The 23,442-nt window shown below is 54.1% G+C and overlaps 2 protein-coding genes across 4 annotated transcripts in view; both read right to left on the reverse strand.

The window, feature by feature from the left end:
- Positions 1 to 472: 472 nt before the first annotated feature.
- Rasd1 (ras related dexamethasone induced 1) lies at positions 473 to 3,691 on the reverse strand. Its single transcript, XM_050163559.1, has 2 exons — positions 1,821 to 3,691; positions 473 to 1,685 (listed from the first exon to the last, which is right to left on the reverse strand). Exons 1-2 carry the CDS (start codon positions 2,104 to 2,106, stop codon positions 1,129 to 1,131), a joined length of 843 nt encoding a protein of 280 aa, XP_050019516.1. The 5' UTR covers positions 2,107 to 3,691; the 3' UTR covers positions 473 to 1,128.
- Positions 3,692 to 8,417: 4,726 nt separating this feature from the next.
- Positions 8,418 to 23,442, reverse strand: part of Pemt (phosphatidylethanolamine N-methyltransferase) — an 82,817-nt gene continuing 67,792 nt past the window's right edge. For all 3 annotated transcript variants that reach the window (XM_050163561.1, XM_050163562.1, XM_050163560.1), the window contains 5 exons: positions 21,779 to 21,894; positions 14,810 to 14,955; positions 11,754 to 11,865; positions 9,003 to 9,077; positions 8,418 to 8,675 (listed from right to left, as the gene is read on the reverse strand). In XM_050163561.1, coding sequence (XP_050019518.1) covers positions 8,618 to 8,675; positions 9,003 to 9,077; positions 11,754 to 11,865; positions 14,810 to 14,955; positions 21,779 to 21,894 — 507 coding nt within the window. In that variant the 3' untranslated portion in view covers positions 8,418 to 8,617. The remainder of the gene's footprint in view (positions 8,676 to 9,002; positions 9,078 to 11,753; positions 11,866 to 14,809; positions 14,956 to 21,778; positions 21,895 to 23,442) is intronic.

Below are 23,442 nucleotides of genomic sequence, written 5' to 3' on the forward strand. Positions count from 1 at the left end.
GGGTCAGAAGCCATGAGCCCTAAGTCACAGAGGGAGACATCTAAGTGCAGAGGAGATGGGCCTCACCTGATAAGTGCTTTTGGAAGCTACGCTGCAAGTTCTCAGCACTTTACTAGGTCCTGCCGCAACCCTGGGCAGGGGCTAAGCACCTAGCACTAGCGTCTTCCAGTACCCCCTCAGGCAGGACCCCTTACCTGGGGAATCAGGGTCAGAGGGTCAGAGTTTCGAGAGTGACAGCTTTCCCTAGCCTGCCACGGTTGAGTAACAGATGGGCTGTGTGGAAGGGGAGTGTGAATTTATCTCCAGAAATGAGGCAAAGGGTGGCCAGAGAATGCCAGAAAGATCTAGAGCATGTCCCACTTTGAAGCTGGGAGGCCATTTTCAGAAGGCAAGGTCCATTCTCAGTTCTGCTTGACCACTGCCACTGAAGCAGGAACCCAGCTCCCTAAAAGTAAGAGCAAAGAAAGCCCCATTTTCCATTTTTAAAATTATTTTATTTTAAATTAAAAAAATAATAAAGACCTCACACAATAGAAATGTAGAGATTTTTGTTCATGTCATATTGACACCGGAACTAGATTAAAGTGCAAGTTTGGTGGCTTATCTTTGAACAATTACACGCACGCACACACACATGTAAACAAGTCTCTTGCCTATGATTGAAACCCCCCCACCTCACGCTAAAGTTTCCAGTTTGCGGAGGTTGCTGTCATGGCAACACCAATCACAGACAAGATAATGCCTTGTTGGTCCTGGCCCTCCAGCAGGCAGGACAGTTACAAGAAGTCTCACAGGCTGATGAACTTTACATACTCTCATTCTCATGTCTCAGAAAAATGCCAAGTACCCCTCTACTGGGTCCTGGCATCTCAGAAGTGAGGGCAGGCACCAGCTGGGTATCAGTGGCGAGAGAGTCCAGTCTTAGCCAGTTCTCTTTCCTTTCACAACAGATGACTGTCCCTTAATGGTCTGGCAGCGTCTCCCGGTGCGCAGGGCTGGGTCGCAGGAAGCGAGGGAGGAGGCCAGTTGGCGCCCACACGGCACCGAGCGCGCGGGGCTAGCCCAGGAGTCCAATTTGACTTTTGAACAAAAAAGGTCCTCAGGTTGTGTGGCCGACGCTGAGGGCTTCTAACTGATGACACAGCGCTCCTTGTCCTTGGCCTGGCTGCTGACACTGGTCTTTTCACGAATGTACATGAGGTCGCTGTGCACGCTAGGTCTGCGGGCAAAGGGCGCCAAGATTCCAAAGGCTTCGCCGTGGTCGCCGCCGCCACCGCTGCCCGCACGCAGAAGCTTCTTGTTCCTTAGAGCCTTTTTGTGCAGTACGTCGCAATACTGCACAGACACCTTGCGGTGCAAGTCGGGGCTCATCTCGCTCGGCAGCTTGGCCATGGCAAAGAGTGCACGGAACATCTGGTCCAGGCTGCTGTTCTTCTTAGCAGAGATCTCAAAGTAGGCACAGCGCTGAGGGTCGTCGCCCACCAGCTGCTCAATCTCCCGCTGCTCCACTTCGCGGTAGAAGTCCCGGTCCCCTTTGTTACCGCAAATGACCAGGGGCACGTCCACGTTCTCTTTGGTTTTGTTCTTGAGACAAGACTTGGTGTCCAGGATCTGCTGTTTGAGCCTTTGCACCTCCTCGAATGAGTCGCGGTTGTCCAAGCTGAATACCAGAATGAAAACGTCTCCTATAGGGGAATGAGAGGGAAAGGTGAGGGCGACTGTCAGGAGTGAAACAGCGCACGTCGGCGTCCCCATGCGCGATACACCAGACCCCCTCCCCAAGACTCCGGCCCCGGGATCCTAGTCGGCCCCCCACTCACCTGTTAGGATGGACAGGCGCCGCATGGCGGGGAACGGATGATTGCCGGACGTGTCCAGTATATCCAACTGGTAGACTTCGCCGCGGATCGAGTAAAACTTTCGGTGGAAGTCCTCTATGGTAGGGGTGTAGGTGTCCTCGAAGCGGCCCGTAAGGAAACGCGACACGATGGCGGTCTTGCCCACTTTGGATGAGCCAAGGATGACCATCCGGTAGCAGTTCTTGGCAGGGATACTCAGTTCAGAGTCGCTCGGGCACATCTTCTTGATCATCGCGGCCAGTTTCATTGGGCAGAGGGGCTCCGGGAGCAGACGCAGGGCCGAGAGAAGGCAGAGGTTCGGGAGTGGCAGAAGAGCTTGTCTTTGAGACCGTTCGAGCTTGGCTTGACTCTTGGAGACAGCAGGCTCTGGCTTTCTGCGCCCCACACCGCCCTTATATGCAGCGAGCCGGAGCGCCCGGGCTGGCGCCTCCCAGCCAAGGTGCGTCACGTCCCGCCCCCAGGCGCGCCCTGCTCCTCCTAGGCTCAGCGACCTCCGCCTTGGAGCCTGCAGCTCCGCTCCAGCCCTACGTGCGCTGGAAAGAAAACTAAGTCCAAACTACCGCCACGCGAGGATCCAGGGCTGGCCTCAGGGACCTCAGAGGTCGCAGGGGTCCTGGCTACGCCTGTGACTCTCTGACCTCTGGGATCCCAATTCTCTCAACACCAGTACGCGGATGCTCACTTTCCTTGGGTCTCAGTTTCCCAGAAAATATGACCCAGTGATAACAACAGGTGTGCTGGGAATTAACCCCAGCGCCAGCCCCCTCGGGTCCTGCTGCCTTTCCGGTCGTGGTGTTTGGGGGATTTTGAGTTTCCTGCGCTTAGGTCCGCGCTTTACGCTACAGCCACCAGAGGGAAGCAGGGAGCCCCGCGGGCGTGCTGGCAGGCCCAAGGTTGTAGCCAGACTTGGAGATTTAAGGCGTGGAGCCAACTGAAACCGAGCCCCACTCCTGTGCTATATTTTCCCAGTTACAGATAATCTGGTCTGTGGGGACCTCAGCAAGGGAGAGCTACCATCCTCTCTGTCTCTGACGACATACTTAGAGACACGTCTTTAAAAAAAAAAAATCAGTCCTAGGTCAACATCCCCGCCTACAGTCTCCCATGGCTTTCTGTTTTTTTCCCCCCTCCTGTGGGCCAATCATCTCATTTTGCATTGAGGGAGCTGAATGAAGCCCGCGAGCACAGCCTTCTCCGTAGCTCAGTTTCCCTTTCTGGAAGATGACACTGGTTCCTTGATTGTCAAATTACAAGTGCAGACACTTTCCAAGACCAGGGCCTAGTCAGAACAATAGAAGTGTATAGTGCCAGGGAGGCTGCCCAAGGAGGAAGGCAGCAGCAGGTTGATCAGTAACCAGGCCCGAGTAAATGCTTGGGGAGAAATAGGATGTTTGTGCTGCAGCTCGTAGTGACGAAGTCAAGCTGGGTTTTCACTCTGCTCTGACCTTGCCTGAATAGGAAAAGTCCAGAGACCCACGAGCTGACAGATGCCACTCACCCTACCAGGCAGTCTCTGTGCCCCACAGGCAGGGCTGTCACTCCACCTACTGAGATATTTGCATAGTGCCCCCACCCCCCAGGTTTTATTCCTTCCTTGTGACCCAGGATCTCAGCAGCAGCCATCCTGCCCAGGGGCCACATGGCCCAGGGGTGCTGATTTAGTGGTCCCTGGCCAGTGATAATGCACTCCCTGGAAGGGAGAAGCAGCACTCTGCACTTCACAGATGAAGAAACTAATGCACACGGAAGCAAGCTGCTTACCTAGCAAGTAGGCCTGGGGTTTGAGCCCCTGGGCCACGTGGCTCTCAATTGTCCCATCTTCACCTCTGCTTGTGCATCCCCCCCACCTCCTACTCTCCGCCGCCCCCCCCCCCACAGTGTCCACTACCCAGGCCGCTGCAATTGTCTGGCCATTTCAGTCCAGCAGGATTCCATATCCACTCCCCTTCCCTCCAGGCTGCTTCTTCATCCCTAGCAATTGAGTAACCAGGTGCCTCATCAGTTAGATCTAGGGCAGGCCAGGTGGGGTGAGTCCTTCACCTCTCTTGGTTCTTGCCCCTGCTGCTGCTCACCTCCCTCCCTTCTCCATCTGGGGTGTCTGGCCGCATCTGTGAGAAGAACCTGAGCTCAAACACAGGACTGCTATGTACAGCAATTAGCACAGGGTGTTCACTGTAGGACAGGGACGCTCAAGGGTGCAAGCCAAGGCTGTTGGCCCCAGACTGAGGCCCTTTTCCTTTGCCTCTAGAAGACATTGTGTGGGAGGCTGGGGCTCTGACTCAGCATGGCCAGAGTCAATGTCACCATTCCCCTGGGTCTCCAGTCCCAGGAAGATCCGAGGGATAAGAATAGATGGGGCTGGAGAGATGGCTCAGAGGTTAAGAGCACTGGCTGCTCTTCCAGAGGTCCTGAGTTCAATTCCCAGAAACCACGTGGTGGCTCACAGCCATCTATAATGAGAATTGGTGCCCTCTTCTGGCATACATGCCAGAACACTATATAATAATAAATTCTTTAAATAAAAAAAAAAGACTAGGAGGATGCCAGGGTCAAAGAAGTGGTCCAGCTCCACCAACAGCCATCCTGAGGGCCAAGGCTCAGCTTAGACTCATGGCCTCCTCTCCCTCCACAGTTGATGTCAAGACTGGGCCTAACATCACACCTCAGTCCCTTTGTAGATGCAAGGTGGCAGTGGTAGGTACAGTGGTTTCCTGATACCTCTGAGGCTCATTTACCCAAGATGCTCTGTGATGCACACTAGCATCTAGTCACATGATCACCGGGATGTGCAAGACAGGCAGTGCAGTCCCACACAATGCCAACTCCTGCCGCTGGCCCCAGGACACTGCCCCACAAGCCGGCAGGGGCATTCTGTTCCCGAAGCTCTCGCCGCCACAGCTGTGCTCTATTAGCACTTAGGTTCATAGAGAGCCGAGTTTCCTGCTCAGGACTGAATTCAGACACCCGATCCAATGCCGAGGAGCTCCACAAGATGGCAAGTGGCTATGACCTGGAGACGCCAGCCACTTAGCTCCATCCAGAGGCACGCAGGGTTCAGAAGATTCTTTGAAGTTGGGCCAAGGAGAAAGGCACCTGGTGCCACTGTGTTACCCACAGCCTACTCCTGCCAACAAGAGGCCCCTGCGGCTCATCTCTGCCCCACTTCTTATAACCCTGGTCCCCTGCTCCTCCTCTGTGATCCGGGGGCCCTGGGTAACGAACCCCAGAGCTGTCCAGCCCTGGCCCAGCCATCAGAGACGGTGGGGAAAGTAAACTCCCCAGCTGTAATGGAATGTAAGCAGAGGCAGTACTGAGACAGACTTGGGATTCCAGAAACAACGCAAGAACCTCGAGGAGGCCCTGGCAGCAGGGAAGCCATGCCTGAGTGGTTCCTGCGGTCACTGACCTGGGGAATGCTGGGACGGAGACAGGACTGGGCCTGTCTTCTCCCTCACCCCACACAGGTACCCTCTTCACCCTGGAGGGGGCAGAGCAGGAGCCAGGAACCGATACACAGTTGGCCCTGGTGCTGTCTGTCACTCTCTCATTTGCCACTAGTACCGGTCACCCACGCCTCTGCTACCAAAGCAGGAAGATCCCGGCCATGAAAGAGTAGTGGGGCACACAATATCCCTCCCCCAAACCCCATCCCTTCCTCCCTATGACCACAGTCCTATTAGCTGGCTCGGCAAAGCAAGTCAGCCCCTGCTTCCCCCAGGCTTCAGGATCCTTCGGAGTCTAAAACAGAATGACGTGTGAGGCAGAGGGTCAGGTAGGAGAGGGACACTTCAACTTCCACCCCACAGAGGACACTCTGTCTTCAAGGTCAGGTCCTTTAGGCTGGACTGGTAGCCTTGGGCTCAGTGAGACATGAGTTCCATAACCCAGCACCTTCCAAGAGCCCTCTAGAGCTCTCGCCTCTGGGCCTCAACACACAGCACCCCTGATGCCTCGAAGAGCTGGTCTTTGGTCTGTTTCCTTTTGCTTGATGCTCTCAACTCCAACGCCATTCCCATCAGAGAACCTGACCACACAGAACCATCTGACCACACAGCGAAGAGCTGGGAACACACCTCAGTGGAGGGGCGGGGAGGGATACAAGGCCCAGGATTCAACCCCGACTACCGTGAGAAAGACTACACAGAGAGACCCATCTCAGAAAAGATGATCACTGAAAGAGAGAACCAACACTTTAAACTGTTGAGAGGTGACTCACACTATCGAGCATGTGTTACTGGTCACCTAGCAACTCCATTCCTAAGCACAGACCCAAAAGCAATGAAACCATCTCTGTGTGTAAAGATGTACACAGGTGTTCACAATGGTGTGGTAACCACACTAGTCCTGAAGCGCGAACCACCCAGTGTCCACCCACTGGATGGATAAATAAGACACTGTCTACACACAGTGGAGTGTTCAGCAGTAACAAGGGATCTGCTATGACTTGAGTGCCCGACCAAAGCGCACACTAAAACTGCAGCCGACTGGAAGGAGTTGGAGGACCTCGCTCTGGGAGAGGTCATGGTTAAGAGAGGACATCAGGTCCAATGGGTCTGGGGCTTCACTGGAAGAGCAGCAGGGAGGTGCATCAGGATGTGGTCTCATCATGCAATGCCCTGGGGCCACTCTGGGATTTTGCAGTCTCCATCGGCAAGGACCTCACCAAATACCATCACTTGCCAGAGTCTGGAGGTTGGAAGTCTGGGTCCCCAGAGTGTGCTCTTCAGAAGTGGCAGAGCTTTTAAGAGGTGTGACATGGTGGGTAGCCTTCAGGTTACTGTGAGTCTGCCTTTGAATGTGATTGTGGGGCCCCAGCCCTTCTCGTTTACTATTTTCTTCTTGGACATCAGGTGAGCAGCTTGCCCTATTATGTGGTCCCACCACAATAAACTGTCTTGATCTGGGCTCAAAGCAATAGGGCCAACTAATCGGGAGGCAGCCCCAGCTCTCTGGCAACCAGACCACTTCAGCTTGCTGAGCCTCCAGTGTGCTCCATCCCCTCCGTCTCCTGCTGGACTGTGACTGACACGCTGGAGTTCAGACACATGTCAAGTCCTATTGAGTACATGATGAGGACACATATGGTCCTCTGTCCTCAGAGAAAAAAAATGTACGTCCCATTCCTCTCGCTCAAGCCCTCTGCAGCCCCCTCTCCTCTGAAGCCATGTCACCTCCGTGACTGCCTTGGCTGTTGCCGCCACCCAGCAGTCAGGGAGCTGGGCCTGCCTCTTCCCTCTGCCCATACCCACAGCCTGGCAACCAACCAGTAGATCCGTGTGGGGACACCAGGGATCAGAGCTGAGCCCACCTCAGTACAGAGGACTGGATAAGGGGACAGCATTGGCAAAGAGAGCCATCTCTGCTCCATCTGGTACCATCAGGCCCAATGTTATTCTGGCCTGGCCTTACCAGGACATCTGCCAGGGCTGTGGGATGGGACCAGCATGGAACTATCTGTAGTGAGGACACAGGTAAAGATTGATTGCTTCAGAGGTCTTGGCACCTTCCATCCCCCAGAGGTGTATGAGGGAGGAGCAGGGCTCAGGGTGACAGCCTTAGAACCTGTCAAGGGCCCAGGGCAACAAGACTGAGGACTTTTGGTGTCATCCTTGTCTGCCTGACCTGGGTTCCAGCCTCGGAAGGCCTGGAAATGTGAGCCAGGAGACCCGTGTGCAGAGATGGTAGGCCCAGGATACTTGTAAAGCCCATGCAAGCCTTGGCCAGGGACCTGGGTGACGATAACAGGATGTCAGGTAAGGCCGCAATTAGATATTGTCCCATGAGTCCCTGAGGCTGCATAGCCCTGGGCTGGAATGGGTACAAGTTGATCCTTTGGAACTTCAAATTTTGTTAGGTTTTCTGGGCCAGTGAGGAGCCCTGACAAAGGAATGCAGCAGAGACTAAAGGGGTGAGGCCCTCTGGTGAGTTGGGATAATCACACCAAAGTCTAGCAAGTTTAGGTACTCCCAAGCCATCTATCTGTTAGGAACCTGGAGTCCTGGGGGTCAAGGTGGGTCCAGCTCTAATGGCTACACAGTGCCAGGAGGAGCAGAGGAAGGCGGTCCTTTGGTGTCCTCTGGTGCCCCAGCGTCAACTTCTGATCACACTTTCTTGGTCATTTGTGCCCTGCCTACACCACCTCTCCCGCTGAATTTGACCCAGCTCAGACGGACACAGCGGTTTCCACGACATCCTCTCTTTGGGAGGCAATCTAAGTGGCATGACAGTGTCAGCTAACCTGACAGACCTCCACCCTCAGGCTGGTGGATGTTGAACAGGGTCTCCCAGAGTGAGGGCGTGGACGGCAGGTGACCCAGGGTGTCAGTTGCCCAGGAGAGGCTGTGGCTGCCGTCAGTTCTATTGCCCAGGTCTTTTTGAGAGACAGTTCACTGTGAATCTTAGCATCAGGAGGCTGCCCAGGAGAGAAAGGGCCAAACCAGTCTGGCCCAGAAGCTCTCCAGGGACATAGTGCTTGCCTTGCTCAGCCCTCCTACAGCCTAGAATCCAGTGCCCTGCTCTCCCTCCTGGGACCAGATGGAAAGGGGCCCAGAGAGGTGCTGAGGTCACAAAGCCTTTATTAGTGTGTCGGGGCGTGATGAGGATGGGAGACCCAGTGGTCACAGGGCACAACGCCCGGGGTCTCCATGACTGGTTTCCAAGGCACAGGTGCGGTGGCCAGCGCTGTTCTCCCCCCAAACGGTTGATGCCTGGGGCAGCTGGGAGGCCAGTCAGGCTTTCCACAGATCCCCATGGCCCCGTCAGCTCCTTTTGTGCAGCCTGGCGGCTTTCTGTCGGTAGATCTCAGCAGTGAAGGGCCTGTGGACAGGAAAAGGCTCCAGGGGGACGTTCCAGGACTCTACTGCACCCCAGCAGCGAACCTGCTCCACCAGTGACGAGAGGATCCACATTCCCAGTGTCTCCCAGAGGCTTCAAAGAGCAAGAGGAGCCTGGAGGGACCAGCGTCTCCTGCCTGCCTGCCTAGATCTCAGGTACCAGGCATTGCCCTCTCCACCCCCAGTCTCTTCAGCCAGGTGGGCAGCAGCCTGGTAAAACTTGCCTGGCCACATGAAGCCATTCTAAATGAGAGGATTGGTCTAACCTGGCCACCACATCCATCTCCCACTCCACCAGGGCTCTACTCACTCCTCATACAGGAGAGCCACCACATAGACAAGGGCCACCAGCACCGTCAGCAGCAGGCCTGTGGGACTGGCGTGCCTGCAGACAGACACACCATCAGTTGGAAGAACTTAGACACTCCTGCCAACATAGTGGGTGGGTCCTCGGCTGAAGCTGGGATCCCTCCGGTGAACTAAGCCTGAAGGTGTCTCTTCCTAAGTGTGATTTTTCTAGAGGTGAGGAAGGACACCTTGTCAGGCAGTGCCTGCTGAGACCAAGCCTCGGGGACAGGGAACATTCCCACTGGCCACCGGACAGTGTTCTTAGAAAATAAGTCTCTTGTAAAAAGCCATCCTAGGGCTGCCGTGAGCACATGGCCTCATGGGCAAGTTCTGCCATCTGAGCTCTGCCCGTACAGAGGCACAGCCCACAGCCACCGTCTGGGGTGGCCCTGGCTATGGTAAGGATAGTCTTCCCACAGCAAGATCTTCCCCTCAGAGCCAGTCTCACGGTAACCCTCTGTTATGCTCACTCCCTAATGCCCATTTGGACCTCACACTGGTCAGTCTATGTTTCTGTCTGGGAAGGGCAGGGACACAGGACCCCTCCATTGCACAGCGCAGAACTCAGGCCTGCCCCAGGCCCTGAGCTGTTCTTCCAGCAGCCTAGCAGTTCCAGCCCAGAGGACAGAAGTCCTCAGCAGAATGTACACAGAGTGTCTGTCGTGGCTCTCTGCAGGTGACCAGTCTCTGACCTCACTGTGCCGATGAATGCAGACAGCTTGTTAGCGACAGCAGGGAGGAGCCGAGCTTGCCTGCCTCGGGTTTCCAGAAATAGCTGCTGTCGAGCTGCCCCCCAGGCTATTTCTATGGTTACCTCTGGTTCCACTGGCTCCTGCAGGGCCTGGGCTGCTACATCCACTTCAGCAGGAAGGGAACGAACCAGAAAGGACGGGAACAAGCCTCGGGTTACAGGAGAATCTGCTCTGTACCCCATCACACATACCCCAAGGGCAGAGGGCACAAGAGTGTGTGTGCCCGACAGGGCCCTCTGCCTTGCTCACTCCCTAGTGCTCACTTGGACCTCACACTGGCCAGTCTGGGAGGGGCAGGGACACAGGAGCCCTCACTGCACAGCGCAGAACATCTGTGGGGCTCGTGTGCTCTCTCACTCAGACTACCACCTCTGCCACTACCCCAGGCCTTGAGCTCAACTTCGCCCTCAACTCTCAGCTCTCAGAGTGCGCCTCCCCCTATAGGGAACTTAGCTGGGCTCTCAACTAGGACTTTGTCCTTGCTGTCCCTTCCAACTTGGAACTTGGCCTTGATGTCTGTGCCATGGCCTGAGGGGGACGATGGCCATGTTTCCCCTCTGTCCTGGCTAAGTAGGCTCTTTGTCCCTAGCCAGGGTTCAGCTGTGGTTCTGGCTACATGAGGTTCTGTGGGTCAGGGAAGACCTTGGAAGATGGCTGATGATTGAAACCTTGGTCTTGGTGTGTTGAGAGCCCTCAATACCAAGCTGGCAGTGAGCATGACCCTACAGCTCACTACCAACACACGGAAAGCAAGCAGACCTGCAGGGATAGGCTTTGGAGCCAGGAACTTAAGCACCAAGGCCATCTCTGCCCCAGGTTTACTATATGGCCTGAGGTGAACTCAGTCTTCAGCCTCAGTTTCCCTACTGTGGCCTCATTGGTCTTGACCTGCTGTCATGATTCCTAAATGAAGCAAATTTTTAATTGTCTACAACAGTCACTGCAGTGACCCCAACCAAAGGCTTGTGGGAGACTCTAAAAGAACTTCCCCTGCGTTCATCCAAGGCACTGGGGTAGGTGGCAGTGCCCCCAAGGGCTCTGGGGGGTCAGTTCCCCAGCAGTAGTGAGGTGCTGTGAACAAACACCCCTCCTCCTGCCTCAGCTAGCAACACCAGGCCCATGGTAAAATACATTTGAAGCCCTGCTAGGAGGAGGAGATAAGGGCGCGAAGAACAGTCCTGTCAGCTGCTTCCCTGACACCTCCAGAAAACCTGGCCACTCACTGTCACCTTGGCCTAGCTTGATTTCCTAACAACTCAGGGTAGACAAGGCAGTCCCACTGGCGGATGATCACCCAGAGCCCAGGGTCAAGGAGACCAGAGCCCAGAGTCCTCCCTCCTTGTTGTTGGACTGGAGAAAGAGGGGCCCAGGGCCTGTGTCTCTTGCCCTGTCTCCTAGGGAGTCATATGTGGGAACGAGACTTGAGAAGCAGGAGACAGGCTATGGGAGGCCTACTGGGTCAGCGTCTGCGGCCAAGTAAAGGTGTATCTCTAGTCAGCCCTCAGGTGAAGGCTCCGTCCCCAGTGTGCTGGGCCTCGTCTTAGCAGTGTGCATCAAGGCCCTCTGGAGGCAGCTGTCACAGCTACCACAGGCCTCAGAACCCTGGCCTGTCCACTCCAAGCTTGGAGTGACCTTCACTCTTGGGCACTCTGGTGACACAGAGGGACATGTGCACGGCTCTGCCAAAAGAGAGGAGACAGGCCACTGGTCACTGACTCCAGCATGGGGCACTGGAAGCCTAGAGGCAGGAAGGACTTTCTGGAGGAGGCAACACCATCAGTTGGGTTTGGAAGAATGGACTAGGGATGGAGGCAGGCTGGTTCCTGTCGGAAGGGACAACATCATGCAGCGTGGGAGAGGAACTATGCGTTCTTGGAAGATCAGGAGGTGGCAGGGCGAGGGTAGAAGGGGGTTCAGTTTGGGTCTGGACACCTGGGGTCCTCAGGGCACCAAGTACTCACATAAGTGCCCAGCCTAGGTAGTTGGCTGTACTCCCCCAGTACATGGGGTTATCTAGCACGTTGAAGGGAAATGTGGTCACTCTGGCCTCCTTGAGGATCCCAAAGTAGTCACCTGTGGATGAGACAGGATAGGAGGTGAGGGTCACTTAGCCATCTGCGTCCTTGGCCACACTATTACTGGAGGAAATTCCAGTGAGCCTCGGAAGAGCTCCACAAGAGGTGGGAGCCCTGTGCCCCAGGAGGCCCCCAGTTAGTGGTGGGGTCAGAGCCCACAGCTACAGGATCAAAGCCTTCCCACCAGCTCCGCCTTCCCTGCCAGCTCATGAGTGAGCTGGGCACTGAGCTTCCCAGCTTGGTCCTCTTCTGAGCCCCAGACACTGGTCTCCCCCTTCACCCCACCAGGTGCCTCTGTGTTTGCCTGTCCCTCTCTTGAGAAGCCTTACCCAGTCTGTGGAGAGCTCCCTCCTGGGGCCTCCCTCCCTCCTTCAGAGCCCCTTCCCAGCGGTATCTTCAGAGTATCGGCCCTCCTTCATCTGCCTGGCTCTTCCTCTTCCCACCCTGGCTGCCTCCCCCTTGCACCTCCTAAGCCTCAGTCTTCCTCTTGGGGTGCCGGATGGTAGGGTGTGTGCTGATAAGCTTTGTTAGCTTGACACAAACTAGAGTCACCTGGGAGGAGGGAACCTTCACTAAGAAATTGGCTCCATGAGATTGGCTTGTGGGCATGGCTGTGGGGCTTTTTCTTCATTAATGATTTATGTGGGAGGGCCAAGACCCAGCTCAGTGTGGGTGGTGCCATCCCTGAGTAGGTGGTCCTGGGTCATATGAAAAAGGTAGCAGAGCAAGCCATGGAAAGCCAGCCAGCAAGCCACACTCCTCCATAGTCTACTTCAGAAGTTCCTGCCTTAATTTCCAGCCTTGGTTTCCGTCAGCAATGGACGGTACCGTGTAAGCCAGCTACAGCCCTCCTTCCCAGGTTGCTTTTGTTCATGGTGTTTATCGCAGTAACACACTGGGACAGGTTAGCTGTGGCTCCAGGCTGCCCACCCCGTACCCCCTGTCACTCTGGGGGTCAGCCTGGAGGAGATCACCAGATAGCCAGTCACTTATCCACCTAACCAGACCACTCTCACAAAGCAAGGCTTCTGGCTCAGATGTCTACATGGTGTCTCCACTGTGCCAGGGCATCCTTTCCCAGTAGCCTCTCCTTTGTCCCCCATTAGACCAGAAAGACAATGCAGCTCCATCCCAGGCAGAAAGTAGGGCAGCCAGCCCAACAAGGGGAGCACCTGCAGGAGGGGCCTGGTAGAAATGGCGCTGTCATTGTCAGGGACAAAAGGTACAAGAGTCCAGGAGGCTGCCCGGGGACCACTGGGAGGAAGTAGGAAGCGGGGCAGTGGGGCCTGACAGTAGGTGGCACAGAGACTCGCTCCAGGCTGAGTCACAGGAGAGAGGGACCATTCTTCTCTACTTCCAAAGCTGGTAGGACCCTCTGCTTTCTAGGCCGTTTCTACCAAAAGCCATGTCAGAGTTGCCTGCACCCCTGACTCACCGTGACCATCCATGGCCCTGACCATCTGTGGTGGTTGCCCATCTGTCTTCCAACATCCGGGTAGCTCCACAAGCTCCTTCCCTGACTCTCAATCCCTGCAACCCTCCCCACCCCACCCCTCAGCCCTGCTTACTCTGTCTTCCAGGACTTGATAGTACCTCATCTCTTCCTTAGGTGGTCACAGCCCCTTTTGTATGCACAAGTCCTAGGGGGACCCTCCTGCTGCTCCCTGCCCCCTATCTCTCTGAGGAGGACCAGTTTCTATGAGGCTCCATCCTCTGGTCTTGGCCCCACCATTCCCTACCCCCAGCTCTTTGTTGCTGAGATCCTTTCCAAGGCTCCTACCTCCTTGGGAGGTCAGGAGTCGGGGTCTCTACCAGCTCCCTAACCCTGTCCCAACTGCCACAGCTCTCCTGCAGCCCCCACGCTGACCTGCTCATCTCCAACTTGCACTCGCTTCCCCTCTTCCCAGGCTGGCCTCACTCCCTCAGGATGGCTCCTGGCATCTCCTGCCTGAGCAGCATACGCTGAGCCACCAGGGGCAGCACTAGGAGTCCTAGCTCTACTGCTTCTTGGTCCCTCATGCACGGTCACTCCTAAACACACAATTCAGAGCTCCAGGTCTGCTGCGGGGCAGCCTGGCATGGGCAGAAGCCAGGCCAATATGTCTGTCCTGGAAGGCTAGGTGACAGTAAGGCTTTGAAGACCATCAGAGGCCAAATTTGGTGGCCCCTGTGCAAAGCCAGCTCTCTTGTCGCTGTGCTAGCCCCAGAGACATCTTGGTAGCTGGAATGGGCACTTTGTAGATGGGGCCACTGCCTTCCCTCCATCAACATTCTGAAGGCCCCTTATCACAGTCTCTTCTGTGGAAGTCTTTCTTGAGCTTGCCCTCTCTTGCTTTCAAGATGATGGAAGTCACTGTTGTCATGAGTTGAAGTTTCTGGCCAGACCTGACCACTTTAGGTTCCCAGGACCAAAGTACCAGAGCCCCAGGGAGGGGAGGATGGAGGAGAGACCACATCCCGCTGCCCTTCACCCATCCTGGGCCTGTACAAGCTTTGCCTGTACCTACCATACCCAAGATCCTGCCACCTGGTAGCTAAGTGTGCAAAGCAAACCCAAGAGTGGTCATGCAGTAGAGGGTCTTACCCCGTCTGCCCTCACCCAGTCCCAGGTGCATTCTGCGCACCCTGTACACCCAGGCAACCTACTATCTCACTCTTCCATGCAAACAAGACTGAGGGCCTTCTTCAAGGGGAGCTGAACCCAGGAGAGAGAGCACTCTGGGACCCATCACCCAGGACTAGGGTCTTTCTTGTCTCCCAGGAAGCAGCTTGGTGTTCTAGAGTCCAATGAGCTGGTAAAACTGAATCTGTCCTAACCACGACAGGCTGGGTCCCCAGGGCTTCTCAAGGCACATCACACAGTAGATGACAATCACAGGACTCTGCTCCTCCCTGCGCCCCAGTGTACCTGCCCAAGGCCACCCCATACCTCAAGGTCTTACCTAGAAAGGTCCCAGTGAACCCCAGTGCAAAGAAGCTGGACAGCACAAATACAATGCCCCCACCCAGGAGCACAAGGCCGAGGAAGTAGGTGGTGTAATTATCCAGGCCTTCCATCTTGGGCTGGCTCACCATGGCCTGTGTGAAGCTGTGGAACAGGACAAGGGCACACAACATGTCACAGCATATATGGCAAGTCTCCTGCCTTTCTCAGAGTTGTCAGCCCTGGGGTCACACGCTCACTGACCACTGAGGCATTACAGGTAGGACTCAGGCTCTGGCATGAACTGTGTAGTTTTCCGTGTCATGAGAACCACGCAAGACCAAAGACCCAGGCCTGTCAGAGCTTCTTATATTTTCAATGAGAAGTCACAAATTCTGATATAAATGCAAAATATCATTTATGACTTCATGCATGTTAGCAGGATTCAGTCCAAGAGCCACCAGTGTGCACACTAAGGCCCTGCCAGCTGGTACTGAGCATGGGGATTAAGTTGATAGGAGAACGGGTACATCTGTAGTACAGGGTACACAGCAAGCCCGGCGCCTGGAGCCTGAGCTTGGCATGGGTTACGTGTGGTGATGGCTACCATTCTCCTTACAAATCTAGGCCTGAGGAAGGCTGTGCCCATGCTGATTTGCTTGCCATAGCCCCTGACTAGGTCAAGCCAGACTTGGGCAACTGGCCCAAGTTTCCAGTCCCATCAAAGGCCCTTATGTCCTCCCTCAACTAGGTTTTGTGCCAAGTGACCGCAGGCCGTCTTCACAGGCGAGTCTGAGCAGAGGTTCTCGTGAATAATGGCAGCGTCGGTGGGCTTGGAGGCTCGGGTTCTCTGTGGCAACTGGCACAGAAGAGGGTGGAGCGTTTAGGGAAGCAGGTCGGTAACGGGTCCGGGCCTCACCAGGAGGGAGTGTGGGCACTGGCAAGAGGAAGTTCTGAATATGAACGCGGTACAAAAGAATGTGTAAGGCAAGCACTCGTGTACAAACACATTGCCATTCTGTCCACAGTCACAAGGCTTAAGAGGAGACACGGAGATTCGCTGTTCACACACAACTGCATATACTTCTCTCTACAGTGGGTTGGAGGAGCCTGTGTGTACACGAGTGCACCATCCGTTCCACAGGGAGAGTTAACTGGAAGCAAATGCCCCGCAGCCACCTCCACAGCAGAGGCTAACAGGAGCCATTTTCCTTCAGAGCAATTCTGCACTGGATGACAGTGAGAGAGATTCATTTCTGCCTCTGGGTTATATTTTTTATGGAAATTTTTATTTTATTGTATATGTTTTGCCTGCATGCATATGTCTGTGCACCACTTGTATGCATGGTGCCTGTGGAAGCCAGAAGTCACATCCCCTGGAACTAGAGTTACAGATGGTCGTGAATCACCAAGGTAGGTACTGGGAATTGAACCCAGGTCCTCTAGAAGAACAAAAAGTACTCTTAACCACTGAGCCATCTCTCCAGCCCCTTGAGTTCTAATTTTTAAATTGAATTGAACTTTCCCTCAGCAATGAGATGGAGGGTGCCTGCACTCTGCTCCTCCCAGCAGGCCACCTGAAGTGCGCACAGCTCCAGAGAGGCTCCCTCCTGTCCCTAGGCTTCTGCAGCCTCACCAGTGGGCTGCATTTGCAGGCAGCCATGCACAGGGTGGCCTGAGCTTTCCATCTCAGGCTTCTCTTCACCTGCTCTTCACAGTCCAGCCAGGCCAAGCAAGACCAGGGAAATGAGGCATCTGGTGGGCTTATTTCCTAATACAGCAAATCAACAGCTTATCACGTTATTCCCTATACCACCCCCCAAGTTCATGGATACCACGCCACACTAACCTAAGCATCTTCCTGGGGTTTCCTGAGCCCAGCAGCATCCAGAGGGTCTCCTATACATGGGAGGAGGGGGCAGCAGTATGGGCTGGAGGCAGGCCACGAGCTGGCCTGTGAACAAGCAGATCCTCAGCCTCACCATGTGAAAGGCGACACACAGCAGTGTCACTCCGGGCTGTGTTGGGGCCTCAGCTGAGAGGACAGATTCAGCTCTACCTGGGTACCATTCTGGTTGGCCTTCCCTCACCCCCCGACCTTCCTGGAATCCAGAAAACTCAACTCAGACTCCGTCTCTGCTTCTCTAGCCATGCACAGGGACCTCCACTAAGAGACAGCTGGGGAGAAGAGGTTCCAGTGGTTCCCTGGTGCCCAGCTTGCTTGGTCATTCATACTACCCAGGAGCCTTTTTTTAGCCTGTGGCCCATTAGAAGACTGCAGCTCAGGCTGCTAAGGGAGAGGTTTCAATGGACACCTCCCAATCTAGAAGGCTCCCTCCTTACTCAAGACACAGCCAGAACCCAGCCAGGGCCCAGCCAGAGCAAACAGTTCTTTGCTAATCACTCCCTGAGTCTAGACTTAACCTTTACCTCCAAATAACAAGTTGGCTTATCGGCCCTGGTCTCTTCCCAGACCACCAGCTAGTGCAGACCAGCTGCTACATCATAAGTCCTAGGGACTCGCCAACCACTGTGGAGTCCTGGCATCACAAGAGGCAGGCCAACTTGGCTCAAGTGCACACGTGTTCTCCCACCATGCTGACACAGTAAGGCACACACCATCTGGGGTCATTGATGTGAGAGTCTCCTCTGTATGCTGTGAATACCACTGGTGAATAAAGAAACTGCCTTGGCCTGTTGATAGGACAAAATAACAGAGCCAGGTGGGGAAAACTAAACTGAATGCTGGGAGGAAGGAGGCGGAGTCAGAGACACAGATGCCAGAACTTTACCCAAAAGCCACAGCCACATGGCGGGTTTTTATGGATTAATTAATGGAGACGGGTTAAATTAATATGTAAGAGTTAGTCAATAAGGAGCTAGAGCTAATGGGCCAAGCAGTAATTTTAATTAATACAGTGTCTGTGGTTATTTCGGGTCTGAGCAGCCAAAACGAACCAGTGGTCTCCTACAACAGGGCATTGCATCCCAGACGATGAGGATGAAATTAGAGGAAGCATTCAGAACAAGAGTGGGCATGTAGATTGACAGAGCAGCACTTGCCTGGCAGTATGAAGCCTGGGTTCCATCTCTAGCACCACAAAAATAAGCAAACATCAGGCTGACCCCTGGAGACCAAGGCAGGCCAGCATGGTAGAGACTGGCAGGAGGTAGCCACCTCTGGGCTCAGGGCTGTCATTTGGGATGGGAAAAAGTTTGAGAACCAGAAACAGGAACCACCAAGTGTCACTAAATTGTGTATCAGATAGTAGTTCATGTGTACTTCAACATATACACAGAACACACACATACATATGGGCTACAGTGAGATATTGGGGACTAGATTAGAAGGGTATGCCAGAGGACTAAGGCCAGGGTCTTTCCAGCTCTCTGCTGGAGTCAAGTGCTTGAGAAGGTGTCTAGTCCAGGCACAGAAGCACCCTCCACCCACTCTTGCTGGGGTCATTGCACTAGCTGGGAATTTTTTTTTCTATGTGGCCCAAGCTGGCTTTCAACTCCTAGGTTCAATCATTATTCCTGTCTCAGCCTCTCAGGTAACTGGGACCACAGGCATGTACCACCTACTGTACCATCCGCTGACTCTTCTCATGGTGTCCCTGGCACCACTGTCCTGGCCCTGGTGCCCCAGTAAAGTGCCCTCACATGCAGGCATGCATTCCTATGTGCCCACCCTGGCTTTTGCTTTCCCACCAACACGCTTCAGGAAGTGGCTACCAAAGTTCATAGAGGTAACCTGTTTAAGGTCACCAGCATTAAGGGACCGAGCTGAGGCAGACTGAGGACCTAATCCAGCTGGCTTTGCTTCACAATAGAATCCAGAGGTTACTGAGCCAGGGATGGTTGGGACACCTTCCTATCACAGCCAAAGCAAGAAGTTACCTTCTATTATGATGGCTACTGTCAATAAGACAAGGAGTTCATTGCTGGGAGGAGTGCAGAAAAACTGGACTACTCGTGAGCGGCTGGTGGGATGCAGAATAGAGCAGCCACTGGTGAAAACAGTTCGGCAGGTCCTTAAAGCAGTATCAGAGTGACCCTGCAGTGCAAAATTTCACCCCTTGGAACACACTTGAAGGAACCAAGAAACCCAAATACTTGCACACCATGCCCACAGCTGCACTTCTCAAGGGAGCTCCTAAAAGTGTCACCAGTGCATGGGTGCACAGAACCGCTTAACCCACACAGCAGAATGTCACTAAGTCTTGAAGAGAAAGTTCTGACATGTGCTCTAGGCATGAGGTCATTATGCTGAGTGCACTGAACTGGTTACACACCCCGAATCCTCCTACACCAAGCTCCCAGAGAAAGGCATGAGAGACAGAAGCAGAGATGGGGACAAGGGCCAGCATGTGGGAGGGGCCTAGGGCTTAGACGGTATAGGGTGTCAGCTTTGTAAAATAAAAAGGTTCTGGAGATAGGTAGCGATGACAGTTATAAACATAACAAACTGTTTAATGTCACTGAACTAAACCCTTGAAAATTAGGAGTGCAGTGCTCCCCTGGACTGTCCTTATCCATGGGGGGGGGGGGGGGGACATTAAAGCCTTGACTGCTGTTTGGTGGGGACAGTAAGGTCAGGCACATTCCAAGGCTGCTCCTGTGACCCAACCATAGGAATGAGATCCCAGAAGCCTCGGGGTCTGCCGCTCAGCATTTCTGAGCAGTGTCCTACTTCTCTGGGACCACTGCTCTCCAGCTTCCCAGCTGGTGCCGGGGTGTTCCTCGGGCTCTGCGGCTGCACAGGAAGCAGCAGAAAGGGCCCTGCTGAGCCCCAGGTGAGTGGGGGCCTGCTGAAGGATTGCTGCTGGTCTCCAGCTCTGCATCTCTGACCCCAATCACCTCTTCCCTAGGGGTCCTATATCATGGGAAGGAAAGCTGAACCCATCTAAAGCTCTGACCCCCCCCCCCCCCCCCCCCCCCCCCCCCCCCCCCCCCCCCGCCAAGAGTCCTCAGAGAGAGGCAAGGAAGCTAGCCATGTTGCTCACGCCTGTAATCCCAGAACACAGGAGATAGGATTGCTACAAACTCAGGGACAGCCTGGTCTTATAAAGTAAGCTCTAGATAGCCTGGGGTACAGAGTGAGGCCCTGTCCCCAAACAACAAGCAAACATATCAGATGAGGTTTGGGAAGCCAAGCAGAGCCCAGAGCAGTTAGGCAACCTGCCTACAGCTGGGAGATTTTAAGAGCGCAATCCAGATATCAATTAGGCTTGTCACAGGTGTGACACAAACTGGACTGATCCAGGTCTGTCAGGAGACCCCATCCTAACAAAGATATTTAAGAACAAAACCCACAAAAGGATGGAAGGAGGGCCAAGACCCCACAGGACCAAGTGAGAGGTGTGCCTAGGAAGGACTTCTCATAGCTGATGAGGAGACAGGGCCCATCATGTCTCCTGGACTGGGGATGGGCAGGGCTGGCTGGAGCTGTAAAAGATGGAGTAAGAACTCAAATGGTCCTTTGAGGTGGCCAGGATGAAAACACTGGGCAGGGGAACGACCTCTGACTTGATAGGATCCCTTAAGGGTTGGAATGGACATGGGCTCTCTAGGTTGTCTGAGAAGCTTAAAGATGCCTTCCTGCCAGGTACCTAGTGGCATCCATTTCTAAAGAAGCCTAGGAAGGGAATAGCTGATTGGTCAAGCTCATATTGACAGCATTCCCAGACCAGACCGACTTCCTCAGGTTGGAGAATGGTGAGCAGAATGGAGGACCAGTCACGTGGCATGGGGAATCAGAGGTACAGACGTAAGCCACATTTTTACCTTTTTGTGGGGATGGAAAAGGCCACCCTACAAGAGTCTTCATGTGCCAACCCAGGATAGGTGTCAAAGGACCTGCTCCCTCTAAGAATGGTGACATTCGTGGTACTTGTCCAACCTGGAGATGTTGAGCAGCCTAAGCCTTCAGGTCTAGGAGGCATAGACTGGGCTCTGGGCTCTGGCAGAGAGACAAGTTGAGTAGGACCCTTGCCCCACCCCCACACTCCCGACTGATAGGAGGGGAAAAAAAAAAAACAAGGGTCTGCGTTTACGGTGTCCTGCCATAGGGAAGCTTGGGCCAGAAGGTGAGTATGAGGGACCTGGGCCCATCAATCACCCCTGCCTGGCTTCCCACACACCAGACACCGGGTGACTAGATGGCCACCTCATAGGTGCATCATGCACCTATAGAGCCAAGCCAGGCTAAGTGGAGCGGCCAGGCCAGGTATGCACGTCCTATCTAAGGGATCTGCCTCAGTGACCAGTCCACACAGGGTACTACTTCAGCCTCCTTGCAGTTCTAAACTGCAACATGAAGCCAGGAATGAGTTATTGTTCTGCCGTCCACCTTCTTTATTCCCTAAAGCAGCACACAGGCTTCGTCCAGCCTATGTATGCACAAGGCCTATGATGAAATCCAGGGACCTGAGAAGCAGACCCAAGGCTCAGAAGTAGCCGTGCTAGTCTTGAGCCACATCTGAACAATAGATTCTGCTGCCTTCCATCACAGCCCGAGACCCCATGGTGCAGCGTTAGCTCAGCTAGGCCCATGCCGGGAAGGGAGGTCTATGCGGAGCTTATGCTCCCTAGCCTCACCACCCACATCATCAACCGCTGCGGCCATTTTCCTTGACGGCAGGAAGGCAACATGTCCCAAGCCAACAGATAGGCCAATGGCTTCTGATGGTCCTTGCCCCCATCTTGGCGTACGGTAGAGAGAGCTCTGGCATTATAAGCAAGGGGAATCTCCCCAGGTGTTGTACCCTCTGCTCAAGCTGTTCCTTTCACTGGACAATGAAATTCAAATCACCAGGCTTCCTCTGTCTGCAGAGGTCCAGGTGGCTGACAATGGCCTGAGGCCTCTGGGAGCAGTGTTCCCTGGACACTCTGACATAGAACTCCCAGACATTGGTGGACCTGGTGGCCCTCCCTCTCCTGACCATGACAACAAGGACAACAGCCTTCAAGGTGTCCCAGGGCTTACCAGTGGGAGCGGAGGACGTTCAGAAGCAGGATGCTGCTGCCCAGGAAATAGCAGGCTAGGTAGGGGGACCCGAAGGCCCTGCTCAACTTGCGAGTTCTCTGCTCCCACCTTGCTACCTGCATGAAGGGCCGAGAATAAGAGTGAGAGGTGAGGTGTTTGCTGGGGTTCAGGGAGGGTGGAAGAAGCAGGTCTGGGTGCCCAGGCCCAGTTCCAAGGAAGGCAAACTAGAGGGGTGCAGCAACTGTGGTCAGCTGGGAGTCAGTTACACCTCAGGGCTGTTCATGGGATCTCCACCAACCCTTGCGTAGGCAGGCTGGAGTGGCTACCAGGCTGATAGTCAAGCCTAAATGTGGGGACTTCATTCTCAGGCCGTCCTGGAAGCTGTGTGACCCATCTCATGCAGCTCTAGAGGTTCCTCTCATTCAGAAAGAGACAAGATCCAGCCCAGAAACGGGAGCTCCAGGCCTCTTCCTGTCACCACCAGGAACACTCACACAATTGTTTCAAGGGGTAAGACAAAGGAGAGGTGGTCCTTCACCCTCACTCTGCACTCAGCCTGGCCTGTCCCCAAGGTACAAGGTGCACATGTATAATTTTCAGTCTTAGAACCCTTTCATTTCCAACTAGTCACATCTCAACTTTGTGTTCAGTAGCCAGAAGAAGAAACCCTCTGCAGAGCCTACCTGAGTTCCCTGCACACATTCATGTGCACGTTGCTAGGGTTGCCCACTGGGCATTGTGCCTGACCCAGGTGCTCAGATGAACTCTCTGCTGATGCAGAGAAGTCGGGGGTGGGGATGCCAAAGAGCAAACATATACTCTGGATGCCTAATGATGACAGTGAGCTATCCACCCTCCCGTGTCCTGAATGTGAATATGTGTGTGCACATGTATGTGTGTGCACATGTGCATGTGTGTGTCCGAGCATCCATTCCCATGTCCGCGTATATGTGTATGGATGGCCCTCAACTCAACTTGGAACTTGTTCAGTTTTAGAATGGTACAAAATGTTTTCGGTAGAGCCCACACTCTAAATGTGAATTTCGTTCTTCCCAGAGTAGTGGCATGTGATCTAATCGGCTCACAGTGCTGACCAGTGTCTGAGGTATAGCTCCAAAGGTCATCAGGAATTGGCTGCTCCTCTACAGTGGGTTATGCAGGCAGAATTTGGCGGGGGGGGGGGGGCTACACTTATTCAATAAATGACATGAGTTAGTCAACAATTTATCATAAAATAGGTTGTGCTTCTGCCAAGCTCGGCCTGTTATAGCAAGAGTGGCTGAGCTCAAGCCGGGCGGTGGTGGCGCACGCCTTTAATCCCAGCACTCGGGAGGCAGAGGCAGGCGGATCTCTGTGAGTTCAAGACCAGCCTCGTCTACAAGAGCTAGTTCCAGGACAGGCTCCAAAACCACAGAGAAACCCTGTCTCGAAAAACCAAAAAAAAAAAAAAAAAAAAAAAAAAAAGTGGCTGAGCTCGGATACTTATTTGGTTAGATGTGTTAAATGCATTCACTGGGGGTTTTTGTCTGTTTTTATATTTATTACTATGTTCGTGTATAGGTATGGAAACCTGTACACACACACATACATGCATGCGCACAGGCAGGCAAGCACACAGGCAGGCAGGCATGCATGCATGCACAAGAACCATGGAATTCATGTGG

The sequence above is a fragment of the Alexandromys fortis genome, unplaced genomic scaffold (assembly GCF_014885135.2).
Source record: "Alexandromys fortis isolate MF-2015 unplaced genomic scaffold, M_Fortis_MF-2015_v1.1 scaffold_149, whole genome shotgun sequence".
NCBI classification, from domain to species: domain Eukaryota; kingdom Metazoa; phylum Chordata; class Mammalia; order Rodentia; family Cricetidae; genus Alexandromys; species Alexandromys fortis.

Bases quoted from the DNA above. Each gene is read 5' to 3' on its own strand.
- Rasd1 (XM_050163559.1), bottom strand. From the start codon at position 2,106: ATGAAACTGGCCGCGATGATCAAGAAGATGTGCCCGAGCGACTCTGAA. The intron at 1,686-1,820 runs GTGAGTGGGGGG...ATTCCCCTATAG, and splicing joins GCGCCTGTCCATCCTAACAG to GAGACGTTTTCATTCTGGTA.